Source organism: Heloderma suspectum, chromosome 3 (assembly GCF_057233095.1).
Source record: "Heloderma suspectum isolate Gila_16-S chromosome 3, 16-S_ref, whole genome shotgun sequence".
NCBI classification, from domain to species: Eukaryota; Metazoa; Chordata; class Lepidosauria; order Squamata; family Helodermatidae; genus Heloderma; species Heloderma suspectum.
In genome coordinates, this window is record NC_139460.1 from 63465212 (window position 1) to 63485194 (window position 19983).

The 19983-nt window shown below is 45.2% G+C and overlaps 1 protein-coding gene across 2 annotated transcripts in view; it reads left to right on the forward strand.

The window, feature by feature from the left end:
* The window catches only part of GPA33 (glycoprotein A33), a 34407-nt gene extending 20337 nt beyond the window's left edge, over positions 1–14070 (forward strand). For both annotated transcript variants that reach the window (XM_084843448.1, XM_084843447.1), the window contains exons 4-7: positions 1447–1611; positions 6809–6922; positions 9022–9145; positions 10052–14070. In XM_084843448.1, the coding sequence (XP_084699574.1) occupies positions 1447–1611; positions 6809–6922; positions 9022–9145; positions 10052–10217 (569 nt within the window). In that variant the 3' untranslated portion in view covers positions 10218–14070. The remainder of the gene's footprint in view (positions 1–1446; positions 1612–6808; positions 6923–9021; positions 9146–10051) is intronic.
* The last annotated feature ends 5913 nt before the right edge of the window (positions 14071–19983 follow it).

Below are 19983 nucleotides of genomic sequence, written 5' to 3' on the forward strand. Positions count from 1 at the left end.
TGTGTGTTTCCCATCCCTGCACAAACCAATTAGTGTCTACTCAGAAGTAACTCCCATTGTGGTCAATGAGGCTTCTCCCCTGAACAGAGATAATGTGGGTTAAAATGGGGGCTGGTTGCCGTCTTTGTGTTTACTGCTGTCTTTCCCACAACAAACCCATTAGTGTCTCCTCAGGAGTAACTCCCATTGTGCTGAATGAGGCTTGCCCTCTGACTGCTTGCATCAGTACTTACAGAGATCCCCTTCAATTGAAATGGCACAGTTTAAAGCTCAATTCCCTAAGTGCAGTTAAGTGCAATCTGGGGCTGGCTTCCCATCCCTGTGTTCTCCCCCCCCACACACACAAGCATATGTGTGTCTACTCACAAGTAACACCCATTGTGTTCACTGAGGCTTGGGCTTGTTGGGAGGCTTGTCTTACAAATGCCCACAAAGGGAAGTAACTACTTCGCACCTTCCTTACGGAGCCAGGAGTTGGGGAAGGCTCTCTTATTGGTTGAGAAGCCCCTGCCACTCAGATGACATTCACTCCAACCCCTCACCCCCACCCTACCCGGAAGTAGGTTATGTGAAGCCACTTAGAATGGTGCGATGTACACCCTTGTGGAGCCCTGCCCGGACCAAAAGCGGCTCCTACAAAAATGCGGGGAGCCACTCCACCCTTCTCCTTCTGTTGTCGTGGAAACAGGGCCTTGGCGACAGTGTCCTTATGATTAATGGGAAGGGATTATTGAAGACAGTTAGATACTTTAGCCTGTTTTTTTGTTTCTTTGGGTTTTTTTTACTCATTTGGGATATAAAGAGGAGAGAATGGTAGGAAACTGCCTTATAACCAGGTCAGGCTTAGTGGAGGCTGATAGCTGTGAGTGGGGTGGTGAATCCGCTCTGGGTTTCAGTCAGAATCAGTCAGAACTCTAAAGGAGCTATCTGAGGTACTCAAGCTATTTTGAGGATAGGGTTCAGTTTACAGTTCTGACTGGTTCTAACTGAAACCTGGAGCAGATTTACTGCCCCATGACATCAGAGCCACCAGCCTCCACTGGTCAGACTAGTCCAGTATTGCCTGCTTTGACCTGCAGCACCTCTCCATGGTCCCAGGCAGAGGGACCTTCCCATCACCTGGTGCCTGACCCTTTAACTGGAAATGCCAGTGGTTGAACCTGGGCCTTCTGCATGCCACACAGGTGCACTGCCATGGAGCTGTGGTCTCCCCCATTATTATATACGCATGAGATTGTATGCATAAGCAAAGTGGTGAAGATACATTGCAAATCTGGGGGCGGGGAGGTCGAACAGATCACTGATGTTTGTGAAGAGTGCCTTGCATAGTGATGGGACCTAAAGCCCGAATAGGTGTTAGGATACCTGCAACGCTACAACTTCTATCTTTACATTGCTGAATCTGCTCAGGTTTCCTTCTTTCTCTCTCCCTCCACCCGTATCTAGTGCCTCCATCCAAGCCAGTATGCAGAATTATAGGGAAACTGGAATATGGACAAAATGTTAACTTGGCCTGCAATTCTATTGAAGGATTCCCCAAACCTAAATATTCCTGGCAAAGTTATGATGCACAAAACCAGCTCCGTCAACTTGTGGGAACTGAAATGTCAGGTATGCAAATTTCAGTTACATGACAGTACTCTATGGAAAGTCACTTTTTATTTTCAGATTTTACATGTATTTAAATAATCTCTTGAATTTACTTCTTCAAGAAAATCCTCCATTCGTCATGGAGAGGGGAAAAGTGGGGCGGTGTGTTTTATGTGCTCAAATCCAACCTAGACTAGAACCATCCAGAACAAGAAGCAATGTGGCACCAATGCATGCCTGGACACTTTTCTTGGCACCTGCCAAGGTTCCCTACCCCTCCCACTTTAAAAACAAACAAATCACACACACGTTTTCTTACTGGTGGCTAGGATTGCTTCAAAGCAAAGTGAGGGCCTCCAGCAGCTGCCATCTAAATTTCCTATTTAAGCCTCTGGGCTATGTGGTGACTAGCCTTTGTAACTAGCCATGCCTCCCATGGCAGCCATTTTGCAGTGGTGCCAACAGCAGCATCTCAAGTTGCCAAATGTGCCCACGGTCCCCAAAAGGTTACTTAGCCCTGATCCAGAAGAACTTGCTCTTAGGGTGGATTCCTATGCATGTTTAGACAGAAAAAAGGCCTACAACTCTCAGCACACCCCAGCCAGCTTGGCCAGGGCATGCTTGGAGTTGTAGGCCTTTTTTCTGTCTAAACATGCATGGGATTGTGCAGCACCATTAATGATTCCATCCCCACCCCACTCTGGTCAATTTCCTAAAGGAGCGTCTAGAGTAGAGATGGGGATCCTGTAGCCTTCCAGATGTTGTTGGGCTCCACATCTCATCATCCCTTACCATTGCCAATGCTGGCTGAGGCTGATGGGAGTTGGAGTCCAAAAATATCTGGAGGGCCATAGGATCCCCACCCTGTTCTAGAGCTTTTTAAATTATGGGTCATGGGCCCAACTGATGTAAGTGAACAGGTGTGCATCTTAGGACTTTTACAGACTATTCCTTTGCAGTAGTGGCAGCAACTTTTCACTTAGCAACATATTTGCAAAAAGTTAAGTGTAATGCGAGGGGGCGGGTCTTGCTGTTGTGGTGTGAGGGGAATTCCCCCTTTTTAAAAGGTGGGAGGGGATGTGCATTCTAGTGCTGGAAAGAGTAAACACACATTATTCAAAGGCTGCTTTTTAAAGTTGCTTTTTTAATTTAAAGAAACTGGCCAAATAGTGACAGGGTACTGCTGCAGACAGACCAAGGTAGCTTTGCATTTTGTCTTTTTTCAAGTGCTCATGGAGTCCAATGGGTAAGTGGTTACCATCGACAACTTTCCCCACATACCTTTAAAAACATATTAAAGGATGTGTAGCTTTCCTCTGTGTGTGTGTGTGTGTTTGTAATTGTCTGCCCTTCAACCCACTTCAAAGCCTACCTTAATCAATGTACGGTGAATACAGATGTCCGCTTACCATGTGGTGACTTATCACAGAGTGCATGCAACCATTTAGTAATCTGGTTATCTGTATCCTCCTGCCAAGAGGTGAGTAGTAGAATTTTATCACTCTCTTGCTCTGGTTTGCATACCGAAGATCTTCCTTTTGTGTTGAAGCGGCATTTACATGACTGGGTTTCATCTATATATCTACATCAATTAAGGGCACAATCCAATCTGATCTGCCCTAGCTATTTAAGAGTATCCAATGCAAAGTGGGAGGTGTGATGTGCCTCCTGCCCTGCATTTTGGCTAGATGGACAGAGGCATCGAGGAGGGGGAGGGGCTGGGGATGGCTAGAGATACCTTGTGTCTCACATCCCCAGTCTCCTCCCCTCCCTGCCCCCAGGAATGCCCCCTTTCACCCCCACAAGCTTGAAAATATGAAGTTCGTAGCAGCAGCCAGTGTGGTTCTCTCCATGTTGGCTGCGAGGAGGTGAGGGAGGCGGCAGGGGGCATGGTTTCCTGTCTCTGAGCTTGAAGCCAGGAAACCAAAATATCCTGAGTCCCCCAGATGCTGTCTAGGGGGCATAGGATTGCTCTCTAAGACATCTAGAAGTGCTAAGCCTACATGTGTCAGCCTGGATAAATGGGGGGGGGGGACACCCACCTGTGTTGGAACCGATAGTCACAGTTGGAAAAATGGTAGTGCCACATCCTGCAAATTGTACTGCTTTCTTTGGCCATAAAACCGCAAGCAGTGAAATGTTATTTTCTTCCATTTGAAATTAATGCTTTGCATCCTGTATCGATTGCGATCGTAGAAGTTTCACAGTGTGTCATCACTGGTGACAAGTAACACAAGTTTCCCCCATCTGTGATTGTGTGTGCCAATTTCTTCCTATGTTTTAAAAGAATTAAGAGGTTTGGTACTTCCCCAGCTGGGCCTCACAGCAATGCCCTGCCATTTGGGGAACACTTGGGGCTTGATTCTTGCTTGATTGCTCATTATAGTGCTAGTCTTTGCAGGTGAAAATTACACACCCCAAAGGGTAGCACCAGAATGTTCTGGGAGGAGGAGGAGAGACAAGGACGGATAGCTTATCTTTCTTCCTCCTACTAAAGCAGGGCTGGACAACTTGTTGCCCTCCAGATATTTTGGCGGACAACTCCAATGATCCCTTCCTCTTGGCTATGCTGCTAGGGCTGATGGGAACTGTGGGCCCAAACATCTGGAGGCCACAATTTACCCACCCCTGTGCTAAGGAATCCTGTTTTGCAAACTCTCCCTACAAATTGGCTGGGACACACTTCCTTTTGTCTACCTGAATAAGCCTGAATAATAGCTCAAAACAGCTGCAAAGAACACGTGCAATGCGTGCTTGTTGTTCAGCAGCGTGACCTGTAGGTGGTGGCACTGCACCAGAAAACAGGTTCCCTTTCACACTTTCAGGCACTGCGAAGTGCTAACCTACTGTCTTCTTACTTGATTCTTTTGCTTTAATTCTTCTTCCAAAAAAGAGTTTATTTAAGACTCCTTCCTTTTTTTATAAATAAAAATTTCAAGCAAACTATAAAATGCAACCTATAAAGTGGGATCAGGTTATAGGGGTGACTGGAACCTGAAATGGGGGGCAGGATTGAGGATGCCTCTTGGTGTGTGCATGTATGTATATCTGCATGTTGGGACTAGGGATGTACGAAACCCCCCTTACCTGGCTCCGTCGGGTTCCACTGGGGGGGGGAGGCACTCTGTCCCTCCCCCTGGAATCCTGGCCGGCCAGCTCCGCTCCGCGGGGATTCTGCGGAGCCGCCGGCCAGCTCCGCCAGCAGCCGGACATGCAGCTGCTGGCTAGCAGGGACGCAAATGGCGGCGGCCGTAGCCACCGCCGTTTGCGTCCCTGAATTCAGCCGTGATAGGCTATGTAAAGACTTACGTAGCCTATCACAACTGGGTTAAAAAAAAAAAAAAGCGTACGCAAATGGCGGCGGCTATGGCCGCTGCCATTTGTGTTCCCTATTTTTGGTTGTCTTAGTCTACGTAAATATTTACATAGACTAAGACAAAGACAAGAAAGGGGAATGCAAATAGCGTAGCGGACGCTATTTGCGTTCCCCTTTTTTCACCATCTTAGTCTACGTAAATATTTACGTAGACTAAGACTGCAAAAATAAGGGGGAATGCAAATAGCGTCCGCTACGCTATTTGCGTTCCCCTTTAGTTTTGCTGTCTTAGTCTACGTAAATATTTACATAGACTAAGACAACCAAAAATACGGAACGCAAATGGCAGCGGCCGTAGCCGCTGCGATTTGCGTATGCGTTGTTTTTTTTTTAGCCTGCCGTGATAGGCTACGTAAATACTTACATTTGCGTACGCTTTTTTTTTAGCCTGCCGTGATAGGCTATGTAAATACTTACGTAGCCTAACACGGCCTCCGCAGGGACACAAAAGGCATGTATTTACGTAGCCTATCACGGTATGAAAGAAGAAGCGAATGACAGCCGCAAGGCGGCCGCCATCCGCAAGTCGGTGCCGACGGGAGCAGGTAAGTGCTCAGTTTTGCGTGATTGTCGTGGGGTGGGGCGGGGGCTTCGTGCCGTCCGACTTTCGTGGTTTGGGGGAGGCGGGGGCTTCGTTCCGCGATGGATTTCGGGGGGCCGAATGCACTTGCATTCGGCCTTAGCGAGATCCGTCGTGGAATTCTCTGACATCCCTAGTTGGGACTGATGTGAGTTGGAGGGAGAATGTGCATAAACATTGGTAATCAAGCCCATCCACATGAAAGCATGGAGAATGTGAGCAAACAGGGAACATCAGTCAATATCCCTAGGGTTGGATCCAGATTTAGGTGTGTGGAATGAACTTCCCTAATCACGGAAGCCTCTCTAGACCCCTGAAAATGCTATGCAGAGGGTTGGGGGACCCTGCTAAATGGGGTGAGGGGAATCCCCCCAAATTGGGCAGACACACCATGAGTGCAGCCTCCCTTCCATTCAGAGAAAGCAGATCCTGGATGCTAGTCTCCAAGAAGTGTGAATTCACCCAAGACATTTTCTGGTCGATAGGCATTTTTCCCAAGTGGAGGTTCCCTGTTCCTGCTGTCTTATCAATACACGCAGATTCATCATGCTGTCATTTTTTAATCAAATTTTTATTGTGAGTTTCAACAAAAGAAAATAAAGAAAAGAGAATTTTTTTTTTTTTAAACTCTATGCCGTCATGTTATTGTGTATCAGCCTTCCCCAACCTGGTGCCCTCTAGCTATGCTGGCTTGGAGATGCTGGGAGTTGTAGTCCGACACATCAGGGTGCTGTGTACTATCACCCATGTCTATGTGTGCTCTCCAGTCAGCCAGTGGAGGCTGGTGGTTCCGATGTCAGTGGGGCTTCCACACCTTGGATAGTTCCCTTAGAGTGCTGATTGGTTCTGACTGAAACCTGGAGCGGATGCACTGCCCCACTGACATTGGAGCCACGAGCCTCCACTGCATTCAACTCACATTTTCATGAAATTTTGTAAACACAGACACATTCTGAAGACTCTTCGTGTGCAGAGGAATCCTCACACCCACCCCTCCAATCTGTCAAAGGCATGGCTACGTAGGTGTGCAGGATCAGCCCATGTTCAGGGGCTGATGGTGCAGATTTCTCTCCCCCTGACCCCTATGGCATGTTTCCCTGTGTTTAAAAAATGTAGTTCCCAGAGAAGACATGAAAAAACCCCATCTTGTACGGCTGCTTCCACAGGCTGGATTTTAAAGAGTGAGACAGATGTGGGCAGTTCATTCCATTTGCATCTGCTGTATGATCATGACCTTTGCTGTTTCCTCTTTTTTGCATCAGAAGGACTGCTTCTGCTGAAGAACATATCTGCGGACACCAATGGCTACTTCACCTGCCTTTCCACAAACTCCGTTGGGGAGGAGAAATGCAACATAAGCGTCGTTGCCGTGCCTCGTAAGAGCTTGGATTGATGAGGGTGGGGTAGGACAAGGCATCACAGTAGCCCAGCCTTCCCCAACCTGGGGCCCTCCAGATGTTCTGGCCTACAACTCCCAGCATTCCTGACCATTGGCCATGCTGGCTCGGGCTGATGGGAGTTGAAGTCCACATCATCTGAAGGAGAGCAGGTTGGGGAAACCTGCACTACCATGACAGACCAAGCAGTGAAGCCTCAAAATACCCATTTCTCTCCTGGAGGACTTTACTTACTTACCTATTTAGTTGATTTGTATCCCACCTTTCTAGCAAGAAAAATGGCACTCAAGGCAGCTTAACTGCAAAGCTTAGAGCTGCCTGTAGCTGAGAATAAGCCCAAGATATTTTTTTACACTGACAGAGGGTTCCTGGGGTGCTTCCACATTAGGCACTTACTGCAGGATTGCCACACTCACTTTTTACGGGGTTACTATGGGTGCTTCCAGACAGAAGGGGTCCTAGTGCTAAGAGTCAGAAGCCCTTGTGCAGCTACTCCATTTTTCCTTAATGGATTTTCCATGGTAAGAAAAAAGACAGAAGAAACAGCGGGGAAAACACAAGAGGGTTGAAGACAATGATGTTTGGGCTGCCCCCTACAATTCCATGAATGAGGCAGGGCAATGGCACAATAAAAGCCTCATCAGGAAGCACCCTATATGACATCATCATCAGATTGTCATCCTCCTGTGTTTTCCCCATGCTCTTCCATCTTCTGTCAGAATACATAAAATCAGAAATTTTTGGAAAGGGCAGAACAGTAGCACAATCACCACAAATAGTAGCATTGCCTTGGTGCTTCTTATCTGTCTTTAAGAGGCATGGTTTTGATGTAGGCAGTGATATATTGGGCGGGTATGCCTATTTTCAGAGAAACATATTTCTGCCTTGGCGCACCTTCATGATTAACTTTCCGATCAGCATCGTTTTAGTCATGTATTTTTTTAGCTGGTATTTTATTTGTGCTGTTTCACCTCCATGTATATTTGTGCAGTAGCACTTGAATTCTGAAGTGTTTTAGCACACATTTAAAAACTGATTTTTTTTTAAACTGCTTTTCTGGTCAGAGCCATTTTATCATATTTATGGTCAGGGAGTTACTTTACCTTCTGTTTCTACTTCTACATTTATTGGATAATTGTGCAATAGCACAGAAAGAAATGTTAGAGAGATGCTAAAAAGCTATTGAAAAAGGTAGTGGTCATGGGTGGATTGTCTCTTCCCTACCTAGGCAGGAACTAGTGCAGGAACATAACAGGATGTACACACAAAAAGCTCTGTATCCTCTCACCAAGTGTGGAAAGTCAATTGCAATTCTGTATGTAGCTTACAACAGAAGAGCAATGATTGGGTAGCATTAGATGCCAGCTGGGAAGCATCCAAAGCCAATAATACTTTTATTGGAATTTGTCAAAAACACAAATATTCCTTAAAAAAAGAATAATCCCACCTCTAGATGTGTTCTCTTTTCCTGATTATCATTGGTTCAAGCAGAATCCAAACAAGCTGCTGATTTGTTTCCTTGCCACAGGCACCCCCAGGACGGAGGGAGAATAGAATCAGTGAAAGACAGTTTGGTTTAATGTCTTTCCCATTGGTGTATCGGAGCCAGGGCTCACAGGGAAGCAGCCCTGGCACTTATCAGGGATGCTGACATAATCTGCCTCCCCCCCCTGCCCCGCCCCTCAGATTTCCATGTTCCCTCTGAGTTTAGCTGCAATCCTCACAGTTGCTGGGGGCAATTAGTTTTCCCAGCAACAATATATTTTTCCCTGATGAGATGTATTTTGGGATGGTTTGGTCTTGAGTAGGCAATTCAGACCCATGAGCTTTACAAAAGACCTGCTCTTGGTGGAAATAAAACTGCTAGAATTGGTTTGTTGATATGGATCAACAAAACTACGTGAAATTTTGGACTCTCTCCATAGCCAAAAACTGATTTTATTTTATTTTAGGCTGTGGGGACTGTCATAATGAGCCCCTGCCCTTCAAAACTTACCACTACACCACTGGTCTTTCCCAAACAGAAATTGATTGGTTTATCAACTCAGATGACTAAGTCCTAATCTTTTCTTCCACAGCATCCATGAACTACGCCCTCTATGGTGGAATCATTGGGGGCTGTCTTGCTCTCATCATTATTATTGGGATTGTGGCCTATTGCTGCTGCTGCAGGAATTCAAAGGATAAAGACTATGAGCAAACGTGAGTGGCTTTCACTTGAAGGTGTGGGTGAGATAAAAGCCACACAGAGAGAGCACCTGTTCTTGAGGCAGGCAATGAGATCAACACATAGTTCTCTTGCCCTTGTTATGGCTATTTGCAATCCTGTTCACAGCCTACCGAGACAGACCTATGAAATCTAGAGTACATTTTGGAAGTTTTAGACTTTGCAGATTTGTCTACAAGAAGGATATGTGTATTACCATTTCCACATTACATTCCCCCCCCCCCCAAGCCTGCACATGCAGGAGTAATGTGAATGGATTCACTAAAGATTTTCAGAATATCTTCTACAAGGTGATCGAACCACACCAAATTTATCTGCTTCTCTTCCTTCCCCTCCCCGGAATGTTTCTAAGTCAGATTTATGCTAAAGGGACACCTGTTAAATAAAGAGACACAAAAAACATAAAGGATCCAAAACTAGTTAAACTATGGGATGTATGGGCAATGAGAGCAAAACCAATTATAATAAAGCGAAGCGTTAAGATCTAGAAAGGAAGATGTGTGGAGCAGGTATAGTTGAACCAAGAAAACCTATTTCATAACCCACATATCAATGTAATGTGTTAAACTTGTTCTTAATAGTACATCCAGTATTTAGTGAAATAGTTATCCAAGAGCAGAAAACTTAACTGTAACCTGACAACAGAGAACTATTTAGATAGGAACTTGGGAAGAAATAGTGGTTTTGGAGTTGGAGAAACGCCTATTGTGATCCTCTTAGCTCATCCAGCCCCTTGTAGAGCAGGATTTGGTCCAGTCTGCAAGAGAATGGAAACAGTGATTGGCCGTTCCAGTTCTGCAGTATTGAGTCACTGCCTGTAACTCTTTAAAATAAAAGCTATAGTTAACTGAAAGCCATTTCCTTTTGCACCAAATATTTAGGGAGACAGAAAATAACTACCAGCCGCCACACGTACCTGTACGAATCCGGGGACCAACTGAAGAAGAGGTTCCGGAGGAAGAGGATGACCACAACAGTGGAAACTACAACCCACGAATGCAACCAGCACTCAGACCACCTGGCAGGTCTTCAAATGTTGTAGTCTAGAGACGAGCATTTCCAGAGGGAGAAAGAAGACTTACACTGAATAGTTATCTCTCGCTTTAATGTAGCTTTTGAAGACCATGTGCACAGCAGGCTGGTAGGGGAGGGGTGAGAAGATTTGCTTCGTGTCCTGGAATGATTTAGCCCATAACAAATAATAGCCAATTTAACAGGCATACCAGCTCCCAGGATCCCTTTGTTATTTCCCCATAAAAATCTTATAAAGTGAAAGGGAGGAAAATTCCACTGAGGTCTTTTTAAAGAAAGTCATATTTAATATATAAGTATATATATTAGGTCATTATATTGTGTCACTCATACATGGGCTCCATGAGAGTTTTCATATGCTGCAGTTGTGAATCACCAAAAACTGACTGTCCACTACAGCAGGCTGGAGGGTCACACTGGCTGTGGGTATGCACATCAGGGGGCGCATGACAGGAGTGAGGCCACCCCTTCTGCTGGCATGTGGCCATTCCGTTCTTGCCTAGGAGGGCACATACTCCCCCATCAACCACTCGCACATATACTAGGCAGCGTGGAGGGGGGAGATGTACTCAGTGAAACTACCCCCTCAAAGTACTCCTGGTGCCAAAGTACGGGGGTGGCTGTTCTCCACTGAGCCAGCATCACTCAGCCCTCACCTTACTTGGGAGGGTGACTGAAGCTCGGTGCAACTGCTGCTTCAAGACACTGAGAGTGCCGTGAGGAAGCAGTTCTCCAGTGAGCAGTCTTTGCTGGGCCCTTCACTTTCCTGACAGGAAAGGCAAGGGTTGAGTGGAGACTCAGGAACCACTGCTTCAGGGCAGTTCCCAGTGGAGCCAGCTGCCTCTCTCTTTTTGGATGGGGTGGGGCCTCAGCGATGGCATGAGATGTGGTGGGCCAAATTTGGCCCATGGGCTGGAAGTTCCCATCCCTGCACTACAGGAAGAAGTTTGCTTGGAAAACAAGAAGCAAACAAACCCAACTCAGGAACATCTTCCATCTAACTTTTACTAAATGGGCCACAGGGATTAAGGAAAATATATGAAACCTCAGGCCTTTTAGATGACCAGTTTATAACACAACTGTACACTTATTACTCATTTCTTGGGTGGGATCCAGATGTCATCCATCATGGCTGTATTTCTGTTATGAGGATATTGCATTTTTCCAATACCCAAACCACAAAATCAATTGCTGGAAGGTTGCTCTCTCCCCTGCCTTGGCATCCATTGCTTTTGCTGTATAGAATTTAATTACGTGACCACTGTCACAAGTATCCATCGGACAGTGGATGTAATATGTCCCACCTACGGCTGCAACGTTTTGTTCTAATTTATTTTTTGCACTCCCCTAGTATGCCAGCACAGGCAGCCATCTAGCACTTGTTCACAAAAAAGAAAGTTATAAAAGTGGCAGGCTTCCCCCTCCCCATCCTGTTTCAGAAATGTTTAATTTCCTGTGTTTGTTCTAAGTTGCCTGCTACTAGGATTGCATCGTTGCGAGTGCAATTATACAGTTAACAATGATTTTTTTAAAAATCAGCTAGAAAAAAGTCCTAACTGCAGCTGGCAGCAGAGCCTTTGATGCATGGGTAATGCATATTTTTTTCCCCTTTGGGATTTGCTGTGTTTATTTTGGAACTTGTGTTTGTTCTTTGTTTTGTTTTTTAATTAAAATGAGATACTTCAACACTGTTCTGAACACTGCTGGCCATAGCTGAAGTCAAACTGGAACAAATAGTGATTATACTGGAGAAGGCTGTTCCTTGCTACCTCTTTCCAGTCCAGCCCTTGTCCCTCAGTCCACCTTATATAAACATATGAACATGAGAGCAGCTCCGGTGGGTCAGACCAATGGGGCCCTCCAGTCTAGCAATGGGCCCTCCAGTCTAGCAATGGGCCCTCCAGTCTAGCATTCTGTCCCAACTAGACGCCTATGGAAAGTCCACAAGCAAGAGACGAGTGCAACAGCAGCCTCCCACAGCGATCACTGCCCCCAATATGGAGGTAATATATATCCCTCATGACTAGTAGCCATTGATAGCCTTATCCTTACTAAAATATGCCCATATAATTGCAACCTCACCAGGAAATGTAGAATCTAGCTTACTAGCATGACCTCTGTTCGTTTTTTAAATCCTGAGAATCTTTTATTGTATTTAAAAGATAAATCAATTCTAGTTCTCAGTGACAAATGGTTACTGCAAATTCAGAAACCACAGGAGTTGCAGCCGAGCTTCAGAGGGCATGTCTGTGCTACTGACACTTTCAGAGTCTTCATATTCCCAGAGAAAGATGCCTTTTAATATAAGCGAGGGATGACACCTGCTTCCGACACCTTAATAATAGTCCGGACTGCACCTATTGTGGTGTTACCATAATCTGCAGGCCAGAGAGCAGTGGGTCAGGGCAAGGTACAGCTGAAACTACAGTGGCTCGATGCAGATCGCTGCTAGTGACGGGTGAACTTCAGTAGAGGCTGGTGGCTCTGATTTCAGTGGGGCTGTGAATCCATCCTGGATTTCAATCAGAACCACCCAGAACTCTGAAGAACCTATCCAAGGTGCTGAACCTATTTTGGGGATAGGGTCCAGCACCCTGGATAGCTGCTTTTGAGTTTTGGTTGGTTTTGAGTGAAACCCAGAATAGATTTACAACCCCACCGAAATTGGAGCCACCAGCCTCCACCGGTGAACTTGCCCCAAATGAATTATTTCCTCAGAATATAATACATTCCTTCATGTAATCTTGGATGAGTTCTTTAATTTGAGATCCCATTCTTTGTATATGAGTTTTTGTGCATGCACAGTTTCAAACTGCATCTTGGGAGCTTTCGGACTCATATAATGGTTATGATGTAATGCGTCCCCACGTTCTGTACGCCTTCCGGATTGTTTGCATGTGGCCTTTCCATGTAATGTTACTCACCATTGGAGAGTAGTTCAGTGAGGAAGAGAGACAAATGGCTCTGCCGGGTCCTCCTCGTGAAGACAGAAGATTCAAGGTGGGTCCCTTGCTGGAGGACCCAGGCTGGCATTAGTGAATTTCTGCATTTTTTTCCTAAATACTAAGAGGAGACCTCACCACTGAGCACTGAGACATTAATTTCCACCCACAGTGAATATTTAAGAGTTGCTATGACTCAGAAGGATTGCAGGTTTTGGAATTGGTTCAAAACCAATTCTTAGAATCCTTTTCTAAGCATTGTTCAGAACACACCACCTCAGAATCACAAAGCCAAGTTCCTCCTATTACATAAAGCAAGCAAAACCAAAACAGACCAATTACATTAAAAGTGCGATTCTATGCATGTTTAGACCAAAAGAAGTCCTACAACTGCAGGGAGTTGTGGACCTTTTCCTGTCTAAATATGCATAGGATTGTGCCCTAAAGCTATTAAATCTCTCTCTTCTCCCCACCATGGCCATTATGGGAACGACCTACTTCTGCCTCACTGGTCGCAGCCAGCAGCAAACGAAAGCAAAGGTCTTGCTGAGTGTTTGAGGGTCGCAACAAAATGGCAAGTGCGTTCACCTGTGGAAGTGAAGAGGTGTGGTGTTGGGCCATATCCACAGCACCGTCATAGCATATGTCACAATACCTACTCACCATATTCATGGGAAGGTGCAAAGTGTTTGCAGGATTACTGTGGTGTTTCTTTCCTGACCTGCATTAAAAAAACAAGGGAAACCCAGACGCCAGCTGTGCTGTTCATGCAATGTTCACAATGTCATGTTGTTGCCACAGAATATCTAGGTAAGCAAGCTATGTTGATTTCACATTAATTAGTGGTCTGGAAGCACCCTCTGTGGGGGTGTGTACACATGTATTTGTTTTTAATTATGTGGAATATAAATGCAGATTTGCTACTTAAAGTGTGGATTTTAAAAAAAATATTGCTGCTGTCCTCATAGGACCCTTAGGAATTCACTGCACATGAGCAGGAACCAAACTGACAACCTCAGAAGCAGTTGAAGAAAGGATGCACTATACACATAGAAGAAACTTTTCTAAATAAAAGGCAAACAATCAGATGAGGCTGAAACAGAGAAGAAAGAGCACTGAAATGTTACTTCTATTGATGCTCACAGGATTGATGATGTCTCTTCTGAGTTCTGACAATTCACTATCCACATAGGCAACACAATGCTCATTCAACAAGCTGTGGTTAATCTCCTCCCCCCACCCTCCACACACATCCACCCTTACAAATTAACTTAAAATTGACTGTTTGGCTACCTGGGACATCAAGGCACAGAGTTAGCAAAGGTAACTGAAAATAACTTCTTCACTCTATACAGTTTTACTCAGGATATCATGTTACTCGAATGAGATACATCTCAGAACCATTGTCTGAGTCAGAAAAGCCTGAAGCCTCTACTTTGCAGAATCTAACTTGCCCCTATGCATCCCTTCCTATGCTTCCACTCCTCAGTCACCATCACAGGCTATAGCTGTATCACAAAGGCCTGAAAAAGAAACTTGCCCCACCAGCAAGTGAAAAACAGAAACATCGGTGTAAAAAGGTAGGCATTGTTTTTGGCAAAACCTAGGCAGTGTATGTTCCCAAAGCAGTACCTCATCCCAAGGTGGGTCCCAAAGTCGCAGTGCCAGCTCTAGGATTTTGAAGGCCCTTGCGCAAGAGACCCTCCATGGGCCCCCTCCCTTAGTGGGTCTACCTTCTCAGCAGCTTGGTCACCAGCTGCCATTGCTCCTCATCCTCTTTGCTCCTCATTGCTACCACATGCCTGCTTGGCAGGCAAAGACCCAGTGAGCAAGTAGGCAGTGGAATCTACTCCTCCTCCTCCTGACCACCACCGTTGTCTGGGCCAGAATGAGAGGCAGGTGAACAAGCAGATTGCAAAGGTGAAGAGGAGGAGCAGCTCCAGGGGGTTCTTGTCAGTGGGTCCATGCCAGGATGTGAGCGTTGCCCTTATTTTCGCCGTAGTCTACGTAAATCTTTACATAGACTACAGGGACCAAATAAGGAACGCAAATGGCGGCGCCCCATGGGGGCCGCCATTTGCGTACGCACTTTTTTTTCCCCCAAAGTCACCCGTGATAGGCTACGTGACAATTTACGTAGCCTATCACGGCTGACTTTGGAAATCGTCACATAGCCTATCACGGGGTCTTTTTTTTGTTTTTTGTTTGTTTCGCGGCCGGGGAGACGGGGCACTTCTCCCCAGCCTGAATTTCGGCCGGGCGAGGCACCTCCCCCCCAGCCTGAATTTCGGCCGGGCGAGGTGGGGACGCCTCCCCCCTGCTTGCCTGAACTTCGGGGGGAGAAGCGAAGCGCCTCCCCCCCACCGTGAAGCCAAGCTGCGAAAAGGTAAGTGACTTTCGTACATCCCTAGCAATCTGATCTTGGAGTTGCCACTGCAAGGGCCTGGAATTTCAGCCTTGCCTATCATGTGGCATTGAGAGTCCGGGCAAGCTATCATCGAGCCCTGAAGTTGGGCCAGACTTGCGAAATTCTCCAGTTCCTTTGCTCATGCTTACATGGCAGTGGCCAAAAAGCTTCTCACCTCTCCTGTGCCTTGGGGGCGGGAGGGCGCCACCAGCGTCAATAACTTCTGGTGTTGCAGGCATTTCGCTAGGCGGAGGCTGCTCTTTGTCCTGTTGACTTTCCATCCAATGTCTGAAGACAGAGCCAAGTACGGGGGGACGGGGGACTCCTCTTTCAAAATGGTTAAAAGTTAGCTGGCCTTATCTTCTGAGATGGAGGAAGAACTAGTACTCATCCACCACTCAATGAGAACTATGAATTTAATGATATATAAAGGTGTAGTGAATGGTTTATGGCGACTGGCTAAAAAGGGAAGGTTCATCATGACAGTCTCAATACAGAAGAGCACAGCCCCTGAAATGATTACTAGCTGTATCAGTTACGAAAAATTTTGCAGCCATGTGTGTGTAACTTACAATTTAGTAACTTCATTAATCAGCTGTTTTACCCGATCATGAGATTTCACAACTTCATATTAAATTTATACTCAAACTGTTATGAGATAGACTGGTACAGTAAGAGAGAAACTTGTTCAGTTTTGAAAGCTTTTTCAAAATAACCTCCCCAGAAATCGCTATGACCCAGTTTTGGAGTTATACATAATAGGAAAACGTATTTTTCCAATTTAAGTACTATATGTAAATTGTACTTATTTATCTCTAAATATCTTTGCCATTGTGCATCTTCAATTAGTAAATTACGTGCTTGAGCCGCTTCTTTAAAAGTATCATATACTACCCAATTATATGTTTTCTTCCCATTCTAAAGAAGGCTGAAATGCTTCTCCTATGGCTTTGTGACTGGTAGTTAAGAGCTTTAAGCTACAAGAGGCTGGTATTTTTGGTCTTTTGGGCCCTCCCCTTTTCCTTTACCCACAACTGGAATGAGGCACCTGGGAGCTTCTCCAAAATGGAATTCGGCCCTCGCGCTGAAAGATGTCAACACCTGACATACATCCTATAGCGTGCAGTAGAGTTAAGGATGCAGAATCTCTGGTCTGTGGGCCAAATGTAGACCTCCAGGCCTCCCAATTCAGACCTCCAGGCTCTTCCAAGGCCACGCCCCTTCACTGGCCCCACTACAGGTTACTGATATTAACTCAAACTACAATTATTGATTCCTTCCAACTACAAAGGGGGACTCACACACATTGAGGAAGGATGCAAATGTCTTTTTTCTCCCTCTTGTGTGCTGGACAAAAGAATCACTGCTGTAGCTCCACCCACTTTTGGCTCTGCCCCTACCCACTCCTGGAATGTGTTTGTGTGTGTGTGTGTGTGTGTGTGTGTGTGTAAAACGCCGGACAGGTTTTGACTGAGGTAATGTGGACCTCAAAAGGAAAAAGTTCTCCCACCCCACCTATACAGTAAGTACAATGTTGGAGTTAAAAGTTGGGAGGTACCAGGCTATGTACTCAGTGGAGTACAAACCCCCAGCCTTTCTTGGGAATATTCCTGTTCATATGGAGCATGACCTACAATAGCAATGGTGGAGAGCATATGTAGATTGGCATCGCAAGGCAATTGCATTGCAATACAGTGAGAAATGAGACATTATTGACATTTCAAGTAATTTTTAAAAATGGAATTATTTTTCTGCAACTGTAGACATCAACAACGAATACATGCAATCATGTATTGTGTACCTGTTCGACTTCATGTTACATATTATATTATTATAATAAACTTTTAACAATTAATTGCGAAGCTGTCGATTTGTTTTCGGGGTGTGTGATTATTTTTCTGCAAATCTAAGCATTGGCAGCTTTAACTTGAGACCATTCCGAACTCGATCGGATATTTAGGGGTTGAAATGGAGTGAACAAAAATGCGTACTCTGTATTGATATATAGCTTGTTTGTAGTGCACCATTCACATAGACAGCATCTTACACAGTAACTTAGTAGAAAGGCAGCTCTACAACATTATTGAACTCAAGTTATCTGCTGAGTGAGAAATCAAGTTGGAAAGCTGCTAGATCAGAGGCATGGTTCTAAGATCCAAATTTAAGGCAATTCTATCATTTCTTTATGGTCACAGTCACTGTAATCTTTTAGGCTACTGCTTTCATTGCTTTTCATTATTCCTTAGCATTATTGTTATCTAGTACTTCCACATCAGTAATTTTTCACACAATCTTACCCAGCAGATACAAAAACAAAATCCAGGAAGTTTAGTTGTCTGTTGAGATTTGTGAGGTGAATGTTTAAGTTGAGAAAGCTCTCTCTAAACAGGACATGCACACTTTCCTGTTTCTGGAGAACCTCCCAGGTTCTTATACTAGCACCGTAAATAGGTTTCCTGGTAGAGAACTTCCTTTTAAGAGTTCTCCTCACAAATGGCCAGTCTCTGGATAAGGACTTCCCTCCCACCCACCCTAAATAATAACCACAATACACATGCGTTTATTTCATCTGATCTTTTTGGGATGATTTTGTCATACAAAGCACTCAAGAATCAACAAACGAGCAGAATTAGTACCATATCCTGTCCCGACAAAAGGAAGAAAATCTCTCACATCCTGCCTTCACCTGGGGGTGTGGAATAGCCTGAAAGTGGCAATTACAATAGCTACTAGAGCCTAAGTCAGAGCTAAGGAAAAGTGAGGAATAGAGATAATACAAGGTTAGGTTAATAATAGCATTCTTTGTTCTCTTTTAAAGAAGTTTATAAAGTGACTCTTAAAAATTAGCTGCTTGGGTGTTTCAGGATATGGGGCTTCTGGAATGTCGGGGACAATAACATGCAGTCAAATACCAATGAACCCAACGTCTCAGTGAACACTCTCCCCTTCTCAAGAAGTCTCCAGCTGACACAGACATGCTGCATAGAAAAATCTTTCAGATGACAAGCTACTTCTATGTTTGTCATGCATATGTCAGCCAGGAATAACGTTCTCTCATTTACAAAGATGTTGCCCATAAATGCTTTCAGATGCACACAGATCAGCTTATTTATGCATTCTGCAACTGAGAATTGCACAAGCTGGAACCCACTAGCCATTTGCAATGCCAGGGCTAAATCCTGGAATGTATAAAGCAGAGGTAGGCAACCTGGTGCCCTCCAGCTCCTTTGGACTACAATTTCCATAATCCCCGACCACTGGCCATGCTGGCAGGGGCTTATGGAAATTGTTGTCCAAATCATCTGGAGATCACCAAGTTGCCTGGTTTAAACAGCTGAAATGTTCCTAAGGAGGTGCAGTGTATTTCCCTTACTATCAGGTGTCTACATACATCAGGCATTAGGGGAAGTTTCCAGATACACAGATGCCCTTATCTAAGCAATCATCACTTAACAGATAATTGAGAGGCTATCACACTCCCAAACTGAGCATTTAATGGGTTCCGACAGAGCTAAATATTAGAAGCCACCAAGTCCTTCATATGCCTCACACACATACACAAAAACACAATTCAAAACAGTTCAAGGCCCAGGGTGTATGCAGGTCAGTTCATACCCAAGCTAGCTACAGCAGCTATTGCTTCTCCTGACTTCTACAGAGCCCAGTTCCAATGTTCTCTACAGTCCTGCAGTCACTACTCACCCTCCTCAGCACTTGTTGTTGTTCAGTCGTGTCCAACTCTTCGTGACCCCATGGACCATAGCGTGCCAGGCCTTCCTGTCCTGCGCTCTCTCCCAGAATGTGCTCAAGTTCATATTCATTGCATCGGTGATGCTATCTAGCCATCTCATCCTCTGCCGTCCCCTTCTCCTTTTCCTTCAGTCTTTCCCAGCATCAGGGTCTTTTCCAGCGAGTTTTCTCTTCGCATTAGGTGGCCAAAATATTGGAGCTTCAGCTTCAGTATCTGTCCTTCCAATGAACACTCAGGGTTGATTTCCTTTAGTATGGACTGATTTGACCTCCTTGCAGTCCAGGGGACTCGTAAGAGTCTTCTCCAGCACCACAGTTCGAAAGCATCAATTCTTTGGCGCTCAGCCTTCCTTATAGTCCAGCTCTCACAGCCATACATTACTACTAGGAAAACTATAGCTTTGATTAGACGGACCTTTGTCGGCAAGGTGATGTCTCTGCTTCTTACTATGCTGTCTAGGTTGGCCATAGCTTTCCTCCCAAGGAGCAAGCGTCTTTTAATTTCATGGCTACAGTCACCGTCTGCGGTGATCTTGGAGCCCAAGAAAGTACAATCTGTCACTGCTTCTATTTCTTCCCCTTCTATATGCCAGGAAGTGATGGGGCCAGATGCCATGATCTTAGTTTTTTTAATGTTGAGTTTCAAACCAGCTTTTGCACTCTCCTCTTTCACCCTCAACAA